At 39.2% G+C, this 20,110-nt stretch overlaps 1 protein-coding gene across 5 annotated transcripts in view; it reads left to right on the forward strand.

Annotated features, from left to right (window-relative positions):
- The window catches only part of slc25a23b (solute carrier family 25 member 23b), a 23,223-nt gene extending 10,667 nt beyond the window's left edge, over positions 1–12,556 (forward strand). Inside the window, exons 6-11 of one of the 5 annotated variants that reach the window (XR_009803859.1) lie at positions 128–280; positions 2,727–2,840; positions 4,733–4,900; positions 10,286–10,436; positions 10,691–10,783; positions 10,977–11,145. Coding sequence is in view for 4 of the 5 variants with exons in the window: in XM_061884778.1 (XP_061740762.1) it covers positions 128–280; positions 2,727–2,840; positions 4,733–4,900; positions 10,286–10,436; positions 11,284–11,582 (885 nt within the window). In the remaining variant the exon portion in view is untranslated. Of the gene's footprint in view, positions 1–127; positions 281–2,726; positions 2,841–4,732; positions 4,901–6,674; positions 7,036–10,285; positions 10,437–10,690; positions 11,146–11,283 lie in introns of those variants that run through there. The other 4 variants (XM_061884778.1, XM_061884777.1, XM_061884779.1 and 1 more) reach the window with 4 other exon arrangements.
- Positions 12,557–20,110: the final 7,554 nt, after the last annotated feature.

Raw genomic sequence — 20,110 nt, forward strand, 5'->3', positions numbered from 1 at the left:
TCACAAGTGGAAAAGGAGCATTTTCCAGAGGGTCAGTGCAGTGGTAATGAAGGAGTTTGTGCTCAATATTAGCTCCGTGTAATATGTATAGTCAGACAGTTGACCTGGTTTGTGTTTTTGTGTCAAGGTACATGGTTCTGCGTCTGGAGGGGCAAATTTGTGGTCTGGACTAAGAGGGATGATCCGAGAAGGTGGTGTCTTCTCTCTCTGGAGGGGAAATGGCATCAATGTTCTCAAGATTGCTCCAGAATCTGCAATTAAATTTATGGCCTATGAACAGGTCAGTGTAAGGTTAGGGGCGTCTCAATTAAAAGCAATGTAGTAAATTCAAGAAGAAATCAAAAGAAAAGTTTGTCCCTTGGGGTAACACCCTTAAACAAGGAAAATGCCAATTCACTGATCAATGTCTTGTTATCAATTCCACAATCAAGCTTAAAAGGGGAACTGCACTTTATTAGGGAAATTTTCTCTATCATTTACAATCCTCTTATAAGACAAGCACACATATGTTTTTCTGTTTTTTATGCATTCCAACTGTTAAATAAATATAAGCAAAAGTCTGCTTCCAATGGAGCCCTAAGACCTCCATTAAGGTTTTAAATATATGTACATGCTGTAAGTATGTAATGTAGTAACAGGCACATTTTGAATAACATGTAATATTTACTTATTTTGCTCATTGCGGCGCATAAATTTCACAAACCCATCAGAACATTTGCTTTTTCCTTCAACAACATCACTAAATATTACTCACTGCAGAAAACCTCACTTACTGTACAATGTTTGTTCTCACTGGGATGCTGAGTGTTTGGATGTTCATATATTCCCGTTTAGATGACGAATGAGTCATTATCCTCGCAAAAAAAAATAGGGGTGGAACGAAGCATCCTTTTGTTTCGTTCTCGCCATCTCCAGGTCTAAATTGGCTGTCAAAGTTGACCAACTTCCCAGGTTATGTCCTCATCCATCTATACAGGATTTATAATCTACAATAAACTTTCACATGGTCCGAGGCGAGGCAGCAGTTCGCCAGCCGATGACATGCACAAGTTAGTTAGCTCTCTGTGATTACGGCACCGCTAAAAATAGTTTGTCTGTGTTAGCACTTATAATAACAGTATCACTAATACTTGGTTAATATTCAGGTCACGAAATGTCTCTGGAGTATTGTTGGCGGTTTTTCGATGGTTATTAAGAGGACCTCATGGGCAGAATAGAGTACCTCCATTGTAAGCTAACTTTTATTTACGTTTGTGTATATGTTGGAATGCATTAAAAAAAGTGTTCTTATTTTTTCATAAAGATTGTGACTCATAGGCAACATTCCTCCAAAAAATGTGCAGTTCTCACTTAACAACCTACAGAATGATTATTAATAGTATATAGGTTATTATGACCAATAACAAAAAAGAAGAGGGAAATTTGAAAGCTTCTCTCCACGTACAAATAAAAGTTTGATCTATATACACTAGAGATGTCCAGTAATGGCTTTTTTGCTGATATCCGATATTGTCCAACTCTTAATTACTGATTCCGATATCAACTGATACCGATACAGTATATACAGTTGTGGAATTAACACACTATTATACCTAATTTTGTTGTGATGCCACGCTGGATGCATTAAACAATGTAATAAGGTTTTCCAAAATAAAATAACTCAAGTTATGGAAAAAAAAATGCCAACATCGTACTGCCATATTTGTTATTGAAGTCACAAAGTGCATTCTTTTTTTCAACATGCCTCAAAACAGCAGCTTGGAATTTGGGACATGCTCACCCTGAGAGAGCATGAGGAGGTTGAGGTGGGCGGGGTTGGGGTGGTGGTGGGGGGGGGGGGGGGGGGGTTGAGTTGGGGGCGGGTAGGAGGTAGCAAGAGGTGTATATTGTAGCGTCCCTGAAGAGTTAGTGCTGCAAGGGTTTCTGGATATTTGTTCTGTTGTGTTTATGTTGTGTTACGGTGCAGATGTTCTCCCGAAATGTGTTTATCATTTTTTTTGGTGTGGGTTCACAGTGAGGCGCATATTTGTAACAATGTTAAAGTTGTTTATACGGCTACCCTGAGTGTGACCTGTATGGCTGTTGACCAAGTATGCTTGCATTCACTTGTGTGTGTGGAAACCCGTAGATAAAATGTGATTGGGCCGGCATGCAAAGGCAATGCCTTTAAGACACGCCTCCAATATTGTTGTCGGAGTGGAAATCGGGAGAAATTCGGGAGAATTGTTACCCCGGGAGATTTACGGGACTGGCACTGAAATTCGGGAGTCTCCCGGGAAAATCGGGAGAGTTTGCAAAATTGACTGAGAGACGCAACTGCTCTGCACTTCTCCCTACGTCCGTGTAGCACTCCGTACAGTTGCAAATTAAAAAGCCATAAATTAAACTTTTTGAAATCTACCCGATAATTTCCCATATTAAATTTTAAAGCCCGAAAATATCGGCAGTCCGATATTATCAGACATCTCTTATATACACCAGTTTACAAGCTACAGATATGTTCCTTACTTCCACAATTTTCTAAAATCATTAAAAAAATGTTTGACAGATTGTACAAATTTGTAAATAAAAGTGAAATGCTTATTGAGAAAGCCAATACAGATACAGATACAAAGCTAACATCTCAGTATCAACGGCACTAACGTAAAAAATGGAGGAAATTACCAATGCAATAATTGGCCAACTGTGCTGTGTTACTCTTATTCATTCCTTTTTCCCCTCCTTAGATCAAGTGGCTTATCCGAGGCAGTAAAGAGGGCGGCAGTTTAAGAGTACAAGAAAGGTTCATTGCTGGCTCTTTGGCGGGAGTTACTGCCCAAACCATCATCTACCCCATGGAGGTCAGCACTTTGAACTTTTCATGAACTTTTTAATACAGTATTGTGAAAACTGAAGACTTGGTAAAAATGCCATAGTGTGTGAAATGAGGAGGGATGAACACGCTTACTGTAATTGAACAGCAAATGTTAAAATCATCCTTATTACTTCAAACAGGTATTTGTAAGTAAATAATGGCACAGAAACATCCAGTGTTTAAAGTAAAACACAGTATATATTTTAAAAAACGTTTTTTAATGCTGTACATTGTTACATTACTTCATAAAACTAATGTAGCTGTTGTCATTACATTCTATTGTATTGTTTTTGATACAATATTTTTCATCCAAAAGTATGATTTTCTTTTTAAAAGGCATGTTACATGTTAAAATCTTAGAGTTTAAGGGCTGAAATGTTATTCCGCAATACAACTTTTTCAAGGTACTGCATTGTACCGCTGTACTGTATAAATATTATGAATAGGACATGTAAAACCACATGCTTATGTCCCCTTTTAAGGACCCCTTCTTTCAACATAATGTACAGGCCAAAAGTTTGTTTGGCCAAAAGTGCAGTTTCTTGTTTAGTTTTATACCAGGGTGACAGACCAACTAAAAAAAAAAAACGGAATTGAATTTTACAGGTTTCTACAAAACGAGACACCCAGAATGTACAAGAAAAAGAAAGGACTTTGAACTTACAATTTAAACGAATAAGCAGTGTTGTGTGTTGCAAACGAAACAGCTCTTATTGGGAGCCGGTTCCCCGTTTGTGTCTTTTTTGATTGGTGGACTACATCAATGGTTCTCAAATGGTGGTACACGTACCCCTGGGGGTACTTGAAAGTATGCCAAGGGGTACGTGAAATTTTTAAAAAATATTCTAAAAATAGAAACAATTCAAAAATCCTTTATAAATATATTTATTGAATAATACTTCAACAAAATATGAATGTAAGTTCATAAACTGTGAAAAAAAATACAACGATGCAATATTCAGTGTTGACAGCTAAATATTTTGTGGACATGTTCCATAAATATTGATTTTAAAGATTTCTTTTTTTGTGAAGAAATGTTTAGAATTAAGTTCATGAATCCAGATGGATCTCCATTACAATCCCCAAAGAGGGCACTTTAAGTTGATGATTACTTCTATGTGTAGAAATCTTTATTTATAATTGAATCACTTGTTTATTTTTCAACAAGTTTTTAGTTATTTTTATATCTTCTTTTCCAGATAGTTCAAGAAAAAAACACTACAAATGAGCAATATTTTGGACTGCTATACAATTGAATAAATCAGAAACTTCTTTATCTCTTTTTTTCAACCAAAAATGCTTTGCTCTGATTAGGGGGTACTTGAATTAAAAAAATGTTCACATCACTGAAAAAAGGTTGAGAACCACTGGAGTACATGACATGTGATGTGTTGTCTAGATGTTCATAAATCTTAAACATAAATATGTTAATGTTTTTCTAAATACCTGTCTTAAAGTGGGAGTTGTTTAGTTCTCGTGTTAACATCCAAATAGGCCGATAAACACTATGCCACATTCATACATGAATAGCAGAAAACACAGCGGTGTTGTGTGTTCAAGATGATGGATTGCTAAGAGTTAACTGTAAATTTGCATACGACCAGCGGAACACATTACTTTCATTACCCCAAATTCCCGACCTAAATACATGTCAAGTAGAATATTAAAAATAATCAAGAGGACCAGCATTTGCTTTGGGCAATGGATCTTTAATTGTTGTGACTCGTTTAAAAAGTAGTGTTTACTGCAAAATCAACCATTCCTGATGTTAAAAAGCCCAAAAATATGAACAACTTTCTGGTATTTCCTCTTTTATCATTTTGCCAATGGGTATTTTCTTTATCTGTTCATGTCTTCTGTCTCATGTGGTTTTGGTAGGTGCTTAAGACTCGCCTCACATTGAGGACCACTGGGCAATATTCAGGTGTGGCTGACTGTGCCAGACGCATCCTGAAAAAAGAGGGAATCCGGGCTTTCTATAAGGGCTACCTGCCAAATACACTTGGTATTATCCCCTACGCTGGCATCGACCTAGCTGTGTATGAGGTGTGTATACGTACAGCATATATCATTAAAGGCCTACTGAAATGAGATTTTCTTATTTAAACGGGGATAGCAGATCCATTCTATGTGTCATACTTGATCATTTCGAAATATTGCCATATTTTTGCTGAAAGGATTTAGTAAAAAACACCGACAATAAAGTTTGCAACTTTTGGTCGCTGATAGAAAAGCCTTGCCTGTACAGGAAGTAGCAGACGATGTGCGCGTGACGTCATGGGTTGTGGAGCTCCTCACATCCTCATATTGTTTACAATCATGGCCACCAGCAGCGGGAGCGATTCGGACCGAGAAAGCGACGATTTCCCCATTAATTTGAGCAAGGATGAAAGATTCGTGGATTAGGATAGTGAGAGTGAAGGACTAGAAAAAAAAAGACAGGTCAGTGGGATGTTATTAGACACAATTACTAGGATAATTATGGAAAATCCCTTATCCGCTCATTTTGTTACTAGTGTGGTAGTGAGATTATATGGTCGTACCTGGAAGTCGGAGGCGTGTGGCCACGGGTGTGTCGACCGCCAGTTTCTCTGAGGGAAGCCACGTTTCTCGACAAGGCGAAGTGAAGGCAGCCGGTCGGGCCGGGCTGAGCTTTTTTTCCCCCTCCTCGACGGTGGAAGCATCCCACGTTCGGGGCAGCCGGTCGGAGGAGGCAAGAAGACGGCAGCTGCCACTTTGACAGGTGCATGAGGAACGACGCAAGCTCCGCTCATGTCTACGGTAAGAGTCGATTTATTACCACCATTTTCTCACCGCAACCTGCCGGTTGACATGTGGTCAGGAACCATGTTCGCTTGACCGCTCTGTTCCATAGTAAAGCTTCACCTTCGGGAATGTAAACAAGAAAACACCGGCTGTGTTTGTGTTGCTAAAGGCAGCCACAATACACCGCTTCCCACCTACATCTTAATTCTTTGACGTCTCCATTATTAATTGAACAAATTGCAAAAGATTGAGAAACACAGATGTCCAGAATATTGTGTAATTATGCGATTAAAGCAGACAACTTATAGCTGGAATCGGGCTGGAACAAAATAACCGCTACAATCCGTGACGTCACGCGACGTTTTCAACAGGATACTTTGCGCGAAATTTAAAATTGCAATTTAGTAAACTAAAAAGGCTGTGTTGGCATGTGTTGCAATGTTAAGATTTCATCATTGATATATAAACTATCAGACTGCGTGGTCGGTAGTAGTGGGTTTCAGTAGGCCTTTAAATCAACACTATGGGTCTCTCAAATGTCAATACCACTTAGTTAACCTTTAAAGGCCTTAGTGGCCACATGCATGCATGATTGATTGATTGAAACTTTTATTATGAATGTAGGTTCATAAACTGTGAAAAGAAATGCAACAATGCAATATTCAGTGTTGGCAGCTAGATTTTTGTGGACATGTTCCATAAATATTGATGTTAAGGATTTCTTTTTTTGTGAAGAAATGTTTAGAATTAAGTTCATGAATCCAGATGGATCTCTATTACAATCCCCAAAGAGAGCACTTTAAGTTAATGATTTCACTTCAATGTGTAGACATCTTTATTTATAATTGAATCTCTTGTTAATTTTCAACAAGTTTTTAGTTATTTTTATTTTATATTTTTCCAAATTGTTCAAGAAAGACCACAATGTTGCTATAACGACCAAGCTATAGCAACATTGTTTTTGTAAGAGCAATGACTTAGGAACTATTTTTGTACGGTATTAGCTGTAAGCTCGTGATGTGTATTTCTGGTCTTGTCATCCTCGTCAGGACAGAAGGATGCCACGGTAGTGTGCCTGGATCAAACGACACGTCTGAGACGTTTAACTGAACCAAAAGTTTGCTTTATTACTAGCAAGCTTTATTACAAGCGAGTGTCATTACACCGGTCTACTCTTCTCTGGAGGAACCTAGGTCAAAAAAATGAAAACAATTTATTAACTTTCACTCCCGTTTCATAAGCTCACCAAGACGTCACTGTGGACTTAATAAATTTGTGTAGATGATTGGATAAGAAGCTTCCGCAGCTAGTGGGTCCATGGCGATGACTTCTGTTTTGTTTGATCAACCGTTTTACTGCTGTCTTACAGACACCGTTTGGAAATAATGAAAGTATGTAAATAAACATTTACAAAATATTTGTATGTACATAACTCATTTCCTGACTGGAGGAGCCAAACCATCAGTTTTATATTCCTCCTTTCTGTCTGTGTGTGTGTGCTAAGTCAGGTCAGCGCATCCTGACCATAAAAGGAGATGTTTGTGTGTAAGTATCTGGAAAACAACTGCTTTAAGTCATAACTCAAATGTTGGCGTAGATCTAAACAGGTAATCTTTCTCAAGAATATGGTTATCACTTCTGCATTCCGAAGTCCCAATTAGAGTTTTTTTTTCCTACGAGAAGTGAGCCAATCCTCCTGTGAATATCAAACAAAGGGGCCTTATCTATTTATGTGCTCAAACTGAAATACCACTTTTTAATTAAACTTGGTGGTTTGTTTTCTCCAAGGTGAATATGAATATTCACCATCTGTAGATCATGATTTGAGTTAATTAATTCACTTCACTGGTGTCAGGCTAGGTCGAAAGGATAGGACTCAGATGCAGAGTAGGGAATATTTCGGCAGGTTTTTATTTTGAAAGTTTCCTATCACCTCCAGAGTCAGGGCAATTCAATATCTACAATAACTAAACTAGTTGGCGAAAAATGTTCCCAAAAAAAAGGAACAACCGAAAATCACTCCGAAAGGAGGAAAACACAAAAGCAATGGCAAACTATAATTGCCGCCGTATATTCTATGAAACTTATAAACAAAAAATGCTCCAACAGGAGGAAGAAACAATGGCTATGAAAGTTCTACACTTTCTCTAATCTATTAATCAATCAATCGTTTATTTATATAGCCCTAAATCACAAGTGTCTCAAAGGGCTGCACAAGCCACAACGACATCCGCGGTAAGGAGCCCACATCCGGGCAAGGAAAAACTCACCCCAGTGGGATGTCGATGTGAATGACTATGAGAAACCTTTGAGAGGACCGCATATGTGGGCAACCCCCCCTGCCCCCTCTCTAGGGGAGACTGAAAGCAATGGATGTCGAGTGGGTTTAACATAATATTGTGAAAGTCCAGTCCATAGTGGATCTAACATAACAGTGAGAGTCCAGTCCATAGTGGAGCCAGGAGGAGACTATCCCAAGCGAAGACTGGTCAGCAGCGCAGAGATGTCCACAACCAATGCACAGGCGGACAGCCAGCACTTCTTATATGGCCACCGGACCTGTGCCCCCCACAAGGGAGAGGGGGGCAGAGGAGAAAGGAAAAGAAACGGCAGATCAACTGGTCTAAAAAGGGGGTCTATTTAAAGGCTAGGATATACAAATGAGTTTTAAGATGGGACTTAAATGCTCCTACTGAGGTAGCATCTCTAACTGTTACTTGGAGGGCATTCCAGAGTACTGGAGCCCGAATAGAAAGCGCTCTATAGCCCACCGACTTTTTTTGGGGCTCTGGGAATCACTAATAATCCAATAACGGTTAACAAAAAATGTCACTCAAAATCTGAGGAAAGAAAGAAATGTAAGGAAAAAATGAAAACTCACGACTTCGGCTGTAAAACTAAATAACACAAAATCACTCTGCTGAGGAGGAAAAAAAGAAAACTCAAAATAGCAACGAAGGAATTCAGGATGAAGGTATACAAACGTGAGACGAGGCAAGGCATGGACAGGATGCTAGAGAGGCACGAATACTCGAGACAATCTGGCACAGAACAAGGAGAGGCGTGGGCTTATAAGACACATGAGGGTAATGGGGAACAGGTGGAAACAATCGGGGTCAGAGATGACGTCAGACTGATGACACAAAAGGAAGGACAAGTGATCTGAAACGGGAGGAGTTGCTTTTCAAAGTAAAACATGCAATTCACAAGACAGAAGAAACCAAGACAAGACATCCCTCACCGCGGTGTGACAACTAGCTTCTGTGTCAGCAGCTGAATGACTTTTGAGTTTGTAAACACATTATGATCGGACACCAGTTTTTACTGGCTAAAAAACATAAACAATCACATTACAGTATACACAGATAGACAGACAACATTAACACTCACATTCAAACACTAGGGCCAATTTAGTGTTGCCAATCAACCTATCCACAGGTGCATGTCTTAGGAGGTCCACCCATTTTTCTTTTTTGTTTTGAAGGGGAACATTATCACCACACCTATATAAGCGTCAATATATACCTTGATGGTGCAGAGAAAAGACCATCTATTTTTTTAACCGATTTCCGAACTCTAAATGGGTGAATTTTGGCGAATTAAACGGCCTTCTGTTTATCGCGCTGGAAGCGATGACGTCAGAATGTGACGTCGCCGAGGTAACACACCCGCCCTATTCATTTTCAACACATTACAAACACCGGGTCTCAGCTCTGTTATTTTTCGTTTTTTTGACTATTTTTTGGAACCTTGGAGACATCATGCCTCGACGGTGTGTTGTCGGAGGGTGTGACAACATTAACAGGGAGGGATTCAAGTTGCACCACTGGCCCGAAGATGCCAAAGTGTCTGCCGCCAGACCCCCATTGAATGTGCTGGAGTTTCTCCACATTTTACCGGCGATGCTAAGGCAGACATGGCACAGAGATGTATGGACTATCGTTGCAAATGCATTTGCAACGATAGTCAACGAAATCACAAAGGTGAGTTTTGTTGATGTTGACTGCCAGCTAATCGATGCTAACATGGTACGCTAATCGATGCTAACATGCTATTTACCGGCGGTGCTAAAGCAGACATGGCACAGAGATGTATGGATAACCTGTAGATGCATTTGCAACTATATTACGATTCCTTCCACCCACATTTAATGCGAAAAAAACACTTACCAATCGACGGATTTAAGTTGCTCCCGTGTCAAAAGATGCAAAAGTCCTGATCGTTTGGTCCGCACATTTTACCGGCGATGCTAACGCAGCTATTCGGCCATGCTATGACTATGAATTCGCTCAATAGCTTCAGTTTCTTCTTCAATACTTTCATACTCCAACCATCTGTTTCAATACATACGTAATCTGTTGAATCGCTTAAGTCGCTGAAATCCGAGTTTGAATCCGAGCTAATGTCACTATATCTTGCTGTTGTATTCCCATTGTTTGTTTACCTTGGCAGCACTGTATGACGTCACAGGGAAATGGCCAGTGTCTTCGCAGAGAGCGAAAATAAGGCACTTTAAAGCTTTATTTAGGGATATTCCGAGACCGGTAAAATTTTGAAAAAAACTTCAAAAAATACAACAAGCCACTGGGAACTGATTTTTATTGTTTTTAACCCTTTTGAAATTGTGATAATGTTCCCCTTTAACTGTTTTTCACTTGCTTCCAGACCCTAAAGAATGCCTGGCTTCAGAGGTACTGTGTGGATTCTGCCGATCCAGGCGTTTTGGTCTTACTGGGCTGTGGTACCGTTTCCAGCACCTGTGGCCAGTTGGCTTCGTATCCCCTCGCTCTAATTCGAACACGCATGCAGGCACAAGGTGAGACACGCTGTACATTCCGATTACCGTAAATTCTGGACTATAAGACGCTTCTTTTTCCTACACTTTGAACCCTGAGGCGTATAAAACGGTGTGGCTAATTATTTTAGCCATAGTGTTCTGAATTCAACAAATAGTTTTAAACAGAAACAAAGAAAGTGTAATATTTTTTGTGCTCTGGCGCCTTTATTTGGAAGAATTTGCTCACTGCAAGTGCTGCGGAGTGAATGTTTACAGCATTTCCTTCTGTTTAGTGCTTTTAAGCGGAAGTACAAGTGCCGTTCCGTCCTTCTAGTCATCCATAGCATTTCAACTCATATGGATTCTTCCTTCATCACTGCACGCAAGTAAGTTTTACAATATAACTAAAACGATTCATACATACTAAACCATCCCAAGTGTGATGTCTGCAGGAGTGTTTTCATGCATATTGTAATGTGCTCAAACTAATCTTGTTAGCATTAGTTAATATGCCAACACAATTACGAGTATCTGTGTTGTCATTATTAACTTCCACTCCCGTTTCATAAACTCACCAAGACGTCACCGTGGACTTCTTAAATCTGTGTAGCTGATTGGATAACTAGCTTCCGCAGCTAGTTGGTCCATGGTGATGACTTCTGTTTTTTTTGATCAACCGTTTTACTGCCGTCTTACAGACACCATTTGGAAATAATGAAAGTATGTAAATAAACATTTACAAAATCTTTGTATGTACATAACTTATTTCACGACGTATTTATTTGCGCCCAATATATGGCTTATTTAGCGGTGCGCATTAGAGTCCGGAAAATACGGTAGTCAAATGGGAACCTGTGTGGCTTCTTACCATCTATCCTATTTTTAGCCTGCACTGAGGATAGCCCAAAGATGACCATGGTGGGCCAGTTAAAATATATCATATCCCATGAAGGTGTACTTGGTCTGTATCGCGGCATTACACCCAATTTCCTCAAAGTCATTCCTGCTGTCAGCATCTCCTATGTGGTTTATGAGCACATGAAGAAAGTCCTTGGCGTGGGTTGCTTAACTAAAACAAGGAACAAGGAAGCCCAGACTACAAGGACAAAGAAAGCACAGACTTATACACCTAGTGGGACAAAAGAGTCGAGAGCCAAAGAAGGTGACCCACCCTACAGAAACTGATGGTAAGAATGTTAGTGGAGCATGTTTTCCCTTTTTGGATATACCAGTGGCATATCACTTAGTTGGGGGTTTATTTGTACATATATTTGTAATTTAGTATTTTTTTTGTTTTAGATTGCTACATAATAAAAAATGAGCATGGTATCTCAGCAGTATAAAAAAGGAATGTTGGGTTTCTTAATTCTGCATTGTGACTCAAACAGGCTGTTTGCAACGTGCTCACAGTTCCATTTTTCAAACAAAAAATATAACTAGAACACCACCGGCAGTTTTATGTTACCATTATTGGTTTAACAAAACATACCCCATATGTTTGTTAAATGTCTATATTTTTCACAATGACTAATTTCATTGAATTAATATAACAACGTATCGGACCAAGGAATTATTTTAGCGTTCAGGCTGTGACTTGTCAAAATGTGCACACATACAAAAGTAGTCCAAAAGAAGCAACAAACAATTTGGAGTCATGTGGTTGTTGTGATAGAATATACAAAAATCCATCCATTTCTACCGCGTGTCCCTCATGAGGTAACAGGAGGTGCTGGAGCCTATCCCAGCTGCACATGGGTGGAAGGCGGGGACAATAATAGCTAAAATCACAATTATTAGCTAACAACACAAAGAGCTAATGCGTCTGCAAATGTTGCGTGTGTTGCAACGCGGACCGCAGAGCTGTGACTGGTCAGCTTTTGTCGAGGAAGGTCCATGAGCACAGGAAAGCAGAGCTTGAAATGTAGAAATTATTGTATGAGATAAAACAACAGTGATTGAACTTTTGCATCCACTTAAATAGTAAATGATGCAAAAGGTATTTTGAATTATGAAATGTCGATTGTATACTTTGACTTTATGTTGACAGCTGCTATAGCTTATTTACGTTCATGAAACTAGAAACAGCTCTTTGTGCATGATGAAATGTTTACTTGCCATATATGTACTCTATTTTCTTACAGAGTAATTATAAAGGTTGATCTTTTGTATTGAAGCTTGAGCCAAAAATGTGATGTGTATGTTCGTATGTATGTATATTATCTATATATATGTATGTATATTATATATATATACATATATATATATATATATATATATATATATTAGGGCTGTATCAGGTTGTCAAAAGTAGGCTTTTATATGACTGTTCATGATCGCATTAATCATGTATGAACACAGATGAACTATTTATTTAGAAAATACTCAAAGGCGATGATGGTTACGCTGTGTGATGATCAGGTCAATGCATATGTTGCTTCAAAATACGCACTGACGGGACTTTAGATAAAACTGTTAAGTTTTGAGCTCATAAATGCTGCGCATTCAAGTTTTTATTTATTTTACTTTATGAAATTTGTGTGTATGGGTATTTATATTTTTTTAAAGTTCATTGAAATTATGCACATAAGTAATTTACTGTGATAAATCACAAATCTAAATTCAAAAGTGTGATTAATCTGGTATTGAAAATTAATCATTCACCAGCATATATATATATATATATATATATATATATATGTACCCAATGTGTGAGTTTTTAGCAGCAGCTGCACTTTACTTGCATCTGACAAAGTCAACATCGTTAAATAGCTAATATTGTGACCAACGGCCGTGCCCCTCTCACATATAGATTGTGAACAAAGAGTGTTACATACAACAGATAAGTGAAACTAAAATAGCATGCCTGAATCAAAATGAAACACAAATCATTGCCAATATTGTGGCCAAATGTCTTGCCCCTACTCAAACTACTGTGTTACAGAAAGGTCTAAATGACACAATCAACTCACTTTTCTGCCGTCACACAGACAAAAAGGGAAGAAGAGAGTCATGTCCAACACATATAAACAGGCAGGTGTCACAACAATTAATTTGGGACACAGAGAGACAAAGGTTCCCCATATTGACATAACGTAAAACAAAAATCAGGTGCCTACAGCTTTTGTGTAAATACAACAATGACAAAAACATGATATAATACATTATATACAGTACAGGCCAAAAGTTTCTCATTTCAATGCGTTGTCTTAATTTTCATGACTATTTACCTTGTAGTGTGTCACTGAAGGCATGAAAAATTGACACCTGTGAAGTGAAAACCATTTCAGTTGTCTACCTCTTGGAGCTCATCAGGAGAATGCCAAGAGTGTATGAAGCCGTAAACAGAGCAAAGGGTGTCTATTTTGAAGACACTAGAATATAAAACATGTTATCAGTAATTTCACATTTTTTTGTTAAGTACATAACTCCACATGTGTTCATTCATCATATTGATGCTGTCAGTGACAATCTACAATGTAAATAGTCATGAAAATAAAGAAAACGCATTGAATGAGAAGGTGTGTCCAAACTTTTGGCCTGTACTGCACATACAAACCCCATTTCCATATGAGTTGGGAAATTGTGTTAGATGTAAATATAAACTGAATACAATGATTTGCGAATCATTTTCAACCCATATTCAGTTGAATATGCTACAAAGACAACATATTTGATGTTCAACCTTCCATCCATCCATTTTCTACTGCTTATTCCCTTTTGGGGTCGCGGGGGGCGCTGGTGCCTATCTCAGCTGCAATCAGGCGGAAGGCGGGGTACACCCTGGACAAGTCGCCACCTCATCGCAGGGCCAACACAGATAGACAACATTCACACTCACATTCACACACCAGGGCCAATTTAGTGTTGCCAATCAACCTATCCCCAGGTGCATGTCTTTGGAAGTGGGAGGAAGCCGGAGTACCCGGAGGGAACCCACGCATTCACGGGGAGAATATGCAAACTCCACACAGAAAGATCCCGAGCCTGGATTTGAACCCAGGACTGCAGGAACTTCGTATTGTGAGGCAGACGCACTAACCCCTCTGCCACCGTGAAGCCTAATAAAGGTTGTTTTTTTTTGCAAATAATCATTAACTTCGGAATGTGATGCCATCAACACGTGACAAAGAAGTTGAGAAAGGTGGCAATAAATACTGATAAAGTTGAGGAATGCTCATCAAACACTTATATGGAACATCCCCCAGGTGTGCAGGCTAATTGAGAACAGGTGGGTGCCATGATTGGGTTTAAAAGCAACTTCCATGAAATGCTCAGTAATTCACAAACAAGGACGGGGCGAGGGTCACCACTTTGTAAGCAAATTGTCAAACAGTTTTAGAACAACATTTTTCATCGAGCTATTGCAAGGAATTTAGAGATTTTACCATCTACGGTCCGTAAAATCATCAAAAGGTTCAGAGAATCTGGAGAAATCACTGCACGTAAGCGATGATATTACAGACCTGTGACCCCTCAGGTGGTACTGCATCAAAAACTGACATCAGTGTGTAAAGGACATCACCACATGGGCTCAGGAACACTTCATAAAACCACTGTTAGTATCTACAGTTGGTCGCTACATCTGTAAGTGCAAGTTAAAAATCTACTATGCAAAGCCAAACCCATTTATCAACAGCACCCAGAAATGCCGGCCGCTTCGCTGGGCCTGAGCTCATCTTAGATGGACTGATGCAAAGTGGAAAAGTGTCCTGTGGTCTGACGAGTCCACATTTACAATTATATTTGGAAACTGTGGACGTGGTGTCCTCCGGAACAAAGAGGAAAATAACCATCCGGATTGTTATAGGCGCAAAGTTCAAAAGCCAGCATCTGTGATGGTATGGGTGCCCAAGGCATGAGTAACTTACACATCTGTGAAGGCACAATTAATGCTGAAAGGTACATACAGGTTTTGGAGCAACATATGTTGTCATCCAAGCAATGTTATTGTCTTGTTTATTTCAGCAAGACAATGCCAAGCCACGTGTTACAACAGCGTGGCGTCGTAGTAAAAGAGTGCGGGTACTTTCCTGGCCCGCCTGCAGTCCAGACCTGTCTCCCATCGAAAATGTGTGGCACATTATGAAGCGTAAAATATGACAGCGGGGACCCCGGACTGTTGAACGACTGAAGCTCTACATAAAACAAGAATGGGAAGGAATTCCACTTTCAAAGCTTCAACAATAAGTTTCCTCAGTTCCCAAACGTTTATTGAGTGTTGTTAAAAGAAAAGGTGATGTAACACAGTGGTGAACATGCCCTTTCCCAACTACTTTGGCACGTGTTGCAGCCATGGAATTCTAAGTTAATTATTTGCAAAAAAAAAATTAAACATGAGTTTGAACATCAAATATCTTGTCTTCGTAGTGCATTCAACTGAATATGGGTTGAAAATTATTTGCAAATCATTGTATTCCGTTTATATTCACATCCAACACAATTTCCCAACTCATATGGAAAATGGGTTTGTATATTTGTGTTTTATTACAGTAATGCACATTATCTGCAACAAGATATGCTTCCATAAAAGCATCCAATTAAATGACCACAGCAAAAATGAAGTGTTTGAATGTAAAAATAAGTTTAAACTATTGATCATACTATCCCTAAATATAGACCGTTAAATTATTAAAGTTTATCAGGCTTCATTCCAAACAATTTCAGCGTATGAACCTGGACGGTCCTCAGCATATCTGGGGATAGAAAATATGTATATTCAATGAACTGCTGGTGTTTTGCATCATGCATAAATAAATGTGCATGGGAACACACACTCACCCTCCCCGACTGTACAACATGAAGGAGAAATGGCCTATTTATGCACTGCTTAAAATGTAAGTATGCATGTTTGTAATGTATACTGGCTTTTCAATTCAAGAAAGTGACAATTCACACAGTTTAATTAAACTTTTATTTTTTAATTTGTCATCTTTTTGGGGGTTCTCATTTATTAAATTTAGTGTCCTGTTGGTTGCTACAAACAAGATTTGTCTCTGCAATGTCATTGGCAATTGGCTGCTGATTAGTGACTTTGGCAATGATCAATAAAATGAATGAACTCATCTGTGTCATTCTTTACAACATGAAGAGAACACATTTTCATCGATATTGTCAAGACTAGGACTATGGTGTGGATTGTATTACCGAGGTGCGAAGCGACTGGATCGGATTTGGCATGACGGTAATTACTACAAAAACAAAGGGTATAAACAAAAACTCGCACAAAGGCAAAACTATGGACATAAAACAAAACTTGCAAACTGGCATGAAAGAAAACTTATTTGTAATGAGAAAAGAGCATGAAAAAAAGCAGCATGGATCATCAGCATGAATAACAAGGGTGTATAGAGGGTGATGTCGCCAGCCTGACTGCCTGGCAACTGCAGGCTTAAATAGTGATGTGGTGATTGACAACAGGTGCATGAGTCCAAATGAATCAGATGCGTGACATGAGGACAGGTGAAAACTAATTGGTTGTCATTGCCAGCGCCCCCCGCGACCCCAAAAGGGAATAAGCGGTAGAAAATGGATGGATGGATGAAACAAAGCAGAGAGTGAAAAAACAGGAACTGACAAAAACCAAACAGAACATAGCCAAACTAAACATAATCACCAGCACATGACAGATATTGTATTGGAAGCTACGACAAAGCTGAGCGACTCCACCGGACGCACTTTGCTAAGGTCCGCATTGGAGAGTCTCTTGCCGCTGTTGCTATCCATGCTAACCACCAGCGTACAAGGCATGTTAAAACAGCTACAAATAAAAAATAAAGCCTGGTGGATGCACAGCTGTGGTAATCTCTGGTCAGTTAAAAAAGTTAAATATCTGACCATGATCCGATAATCTCAAATACATAGTACTCATATTAGCTCTCTGTGGCTCCGTGGTACTCGTACTAGTCTCTACCCGAGAGATATTCAACTACATTTTTTAGGGGCCACATTTTTGAAGACTCTTCTTCGGCATGGTAATGCCGGTGTTGTTTTCCCGTGGATGCGTCGAAGCGGAACACAGCATAGGTAAGATAAAGGTATTTATTTAATAATAAAAAGGCTAGTAACAAAAACACTGGTGTGAAGAGAAAAGGTAAACAAAAGACGCTAGCGTGAAAGCTAGGATAAACACAAGGAAAACTAAAACTTGGTACGAGGACACAAAAGAGTAAACAAAAACATTCAGCATGAAAGCTGGGATATAAAGTGGCTTAGCGTAAGAGCTAGCGGGAAAATATATACGAATGAAAGATGAGAGTTGTCACTGTAGCACATAGGCAAATTAGGATCCGAGAATGAGTGAACAGAAAAGGAGAGCTTAAATAGGAGGGTGAAAATTAGTAGCAGGTGTGCGGGGCGAGACTAGCAGGTGGACTGATGAGTGATCATGGTGACAAAGCAAACAGGAAATAAGGAGTCGGAGAAATATACAAAATAGAAAAATAAATAGTGTCGATCTGAGCAGCAGATCGCAACAACATTTCCAGAAAGCTAAGGACCTGAGGACCGGACTTCTTTGACTTTTTTGTAAATTAGTAGAACCAGCGTCGTCTCCAGTGAACATTTTTTGTCATTTTATTTTGTCACAATTACAGAATCACGCTGCTGTTTATAAGGACCTTCCGCAAAAAAGTTAGTCTGAGACTACGTGTACACTGCAGGCCAAAGTGGCCCAAATTGGATTTTTTTTTTAAATTGATGTTTTCCAACAGGCTGTTGTATCAAACTCCAAATGCCCCAATGTGGCCCTAATGTGGCCTCGAGGTCACTTGCATGCATAGTTCCATGCGGTGAAAACAAAGGAAGTTGACTGGATTCCGTAAATGAGCAATAAAATAATAGTCAACACACCTTAAAAATGTATGTTTTTTTACGTGAAAACAAATTAAAGCAACAAAATGTATGATTGGATATCCATTCATTTTCTACGGCTTGTCCCTTTTGGTCTCGCTGGAGCCTATCTCGGTTGCTTTCGGGCGGTAGGCGGAGTACACCCTGGACACACAGAGCCAACACACATATAGACAAACATTCACACACTTGGGCCAATTTAGTGTTGCCAATCAACCTATCCCCAGGTGCATGTTTTTGGAAATGGGAGGAAGCCGGAGTACCCGGAGGGAACCCTCGCAGTCACGGGGAGAACATGCAAACTCCACACAAAGATTCCGAGCCCGGGATTGAACCCAGAACCCATTGAACTGCTCAGGACCTTTGTATTGTGAGGCAGATGCACTAACCCCTGGTCCACTGTGCTGCCCTGATATACATAGTGTAATATATTTGGGAGGGTTATTTTTATGGCTATTAAGTAGAGGCAACATAAGCATTAGCATGGATCTCTTAGCTTTATTTTTAAACTCGCATACGTAAACAATTTACGCAAGGTACGTAACATGTAAGCAAATATGCCATGGCGTCAAATCCGGTCATTCAACAATCGCTGTTTCTTCGGAATCAAAATATATGTTCATATTTTACATATAGCCTATTATTTGCGGACTATCGAGTAGTGATGAACCAAATATTCGGCCGTCAAAAAAGATTTTATTCACTGAAACCAGATGTTGTGATGAAGTATCCATGGACTGCGTCTTTCCCCGTGCACACGAATGATGTAGCTGAAAAAAACGTCACACTTGGGTCGCATTCAGGTCACATTGCCGTTTGGACTAAAGTCACATTTGAAAAGATCAGATTCCTATTGCGAATCTAATATGAAAAATCAGATTTGAAGCACTTTGAAGAGTTTAGACTGGCAAAAAAATAAAATATCTGTGTCACTTGAAAGCAAAAAAATCAGATTTGGTGTGCAGTGTAAACAGGGCCAAAGATCGTCTCTATGACACTGCGCTAGTGTTATTAAGAATCTGCGAAAATGTGAGTCTCTCTCAAGTTTTTTGGACTGAACTTGCCCAAATGATGAAAAAGAGAGGCCCTAAAATATAACCTTGAAGAACACCACTCATATAACTAAAGAAAAAATTACCACTGACTGCATCTTAAGTAAACAAGTTACAGCAACGCTTTAATTCCACAAATCACAATACAAAAACAATATTAACTTCCGAAAAAAAGAGAAATTAAAGAAGCTCTAAGTAACTTTTCAACCTTCATAAAATATTTTTTATGACTTTTGGGATGATATATAGACTTACAAATAGTTGAATGATACCTATGTCATAGCCTGAGTGGGAAGGAAACTCTGAGAAGTGTGGCAAAAAACTACAAATGTGCAGACTGCTTTACGGCATACATCACTTCCCCCTTTTCCCATTCGTTACAAAGACGGAAGTCGATGCGAACGCCTACGTGAAATTATTGCTATTATGGCCGAAGCTGCAAAACAACCAAAGAAACGAAAAGTTTTGCCTGACGAGACAAAAAAAAAAAGAATCAGTATTGGCCCAGCTTTCACTCGGAAGCATGAGCTCAAAGACAAGGAGGGAATTTCGACTTATGACTTTTCCAGCTTTACTAGTAAGTACCTTTCCTCAAATCAAAGTGCTAATATTAGCTACCGGAAATTTCCTGGTAGCAATAAATACCCACCAGCTTGATAGTTCGCAGTTCCACAATGACACGAACAGCCACGCAACAAACTCAAAAGTACTGCATAAAGAAAAAACAATGGATGCAAACAGCAAATATAATGTTTGGGTAAAATATGTTGGTTGAATTATGTAAACCCACTACAGTTTTTAGCGCTTTAATAG

The sequence above is a fragment of the Nerophis ophidion genome, linkage group LG23, assembly GCF_033978795.1.
Source record: "Nerophis ophidion isolate RoL-2023_Sa linkage group LG23, RoL_Noph_v1.0, whole genome shotgun sequence".
NCBI classification, from domain to species: domain Eukaryota; kingdom Metazoa; phylum Chordata; class Actinopteri; order Syngnathiformes; family Syngnathidae; genus Nerophis; species Nerophis ophidion.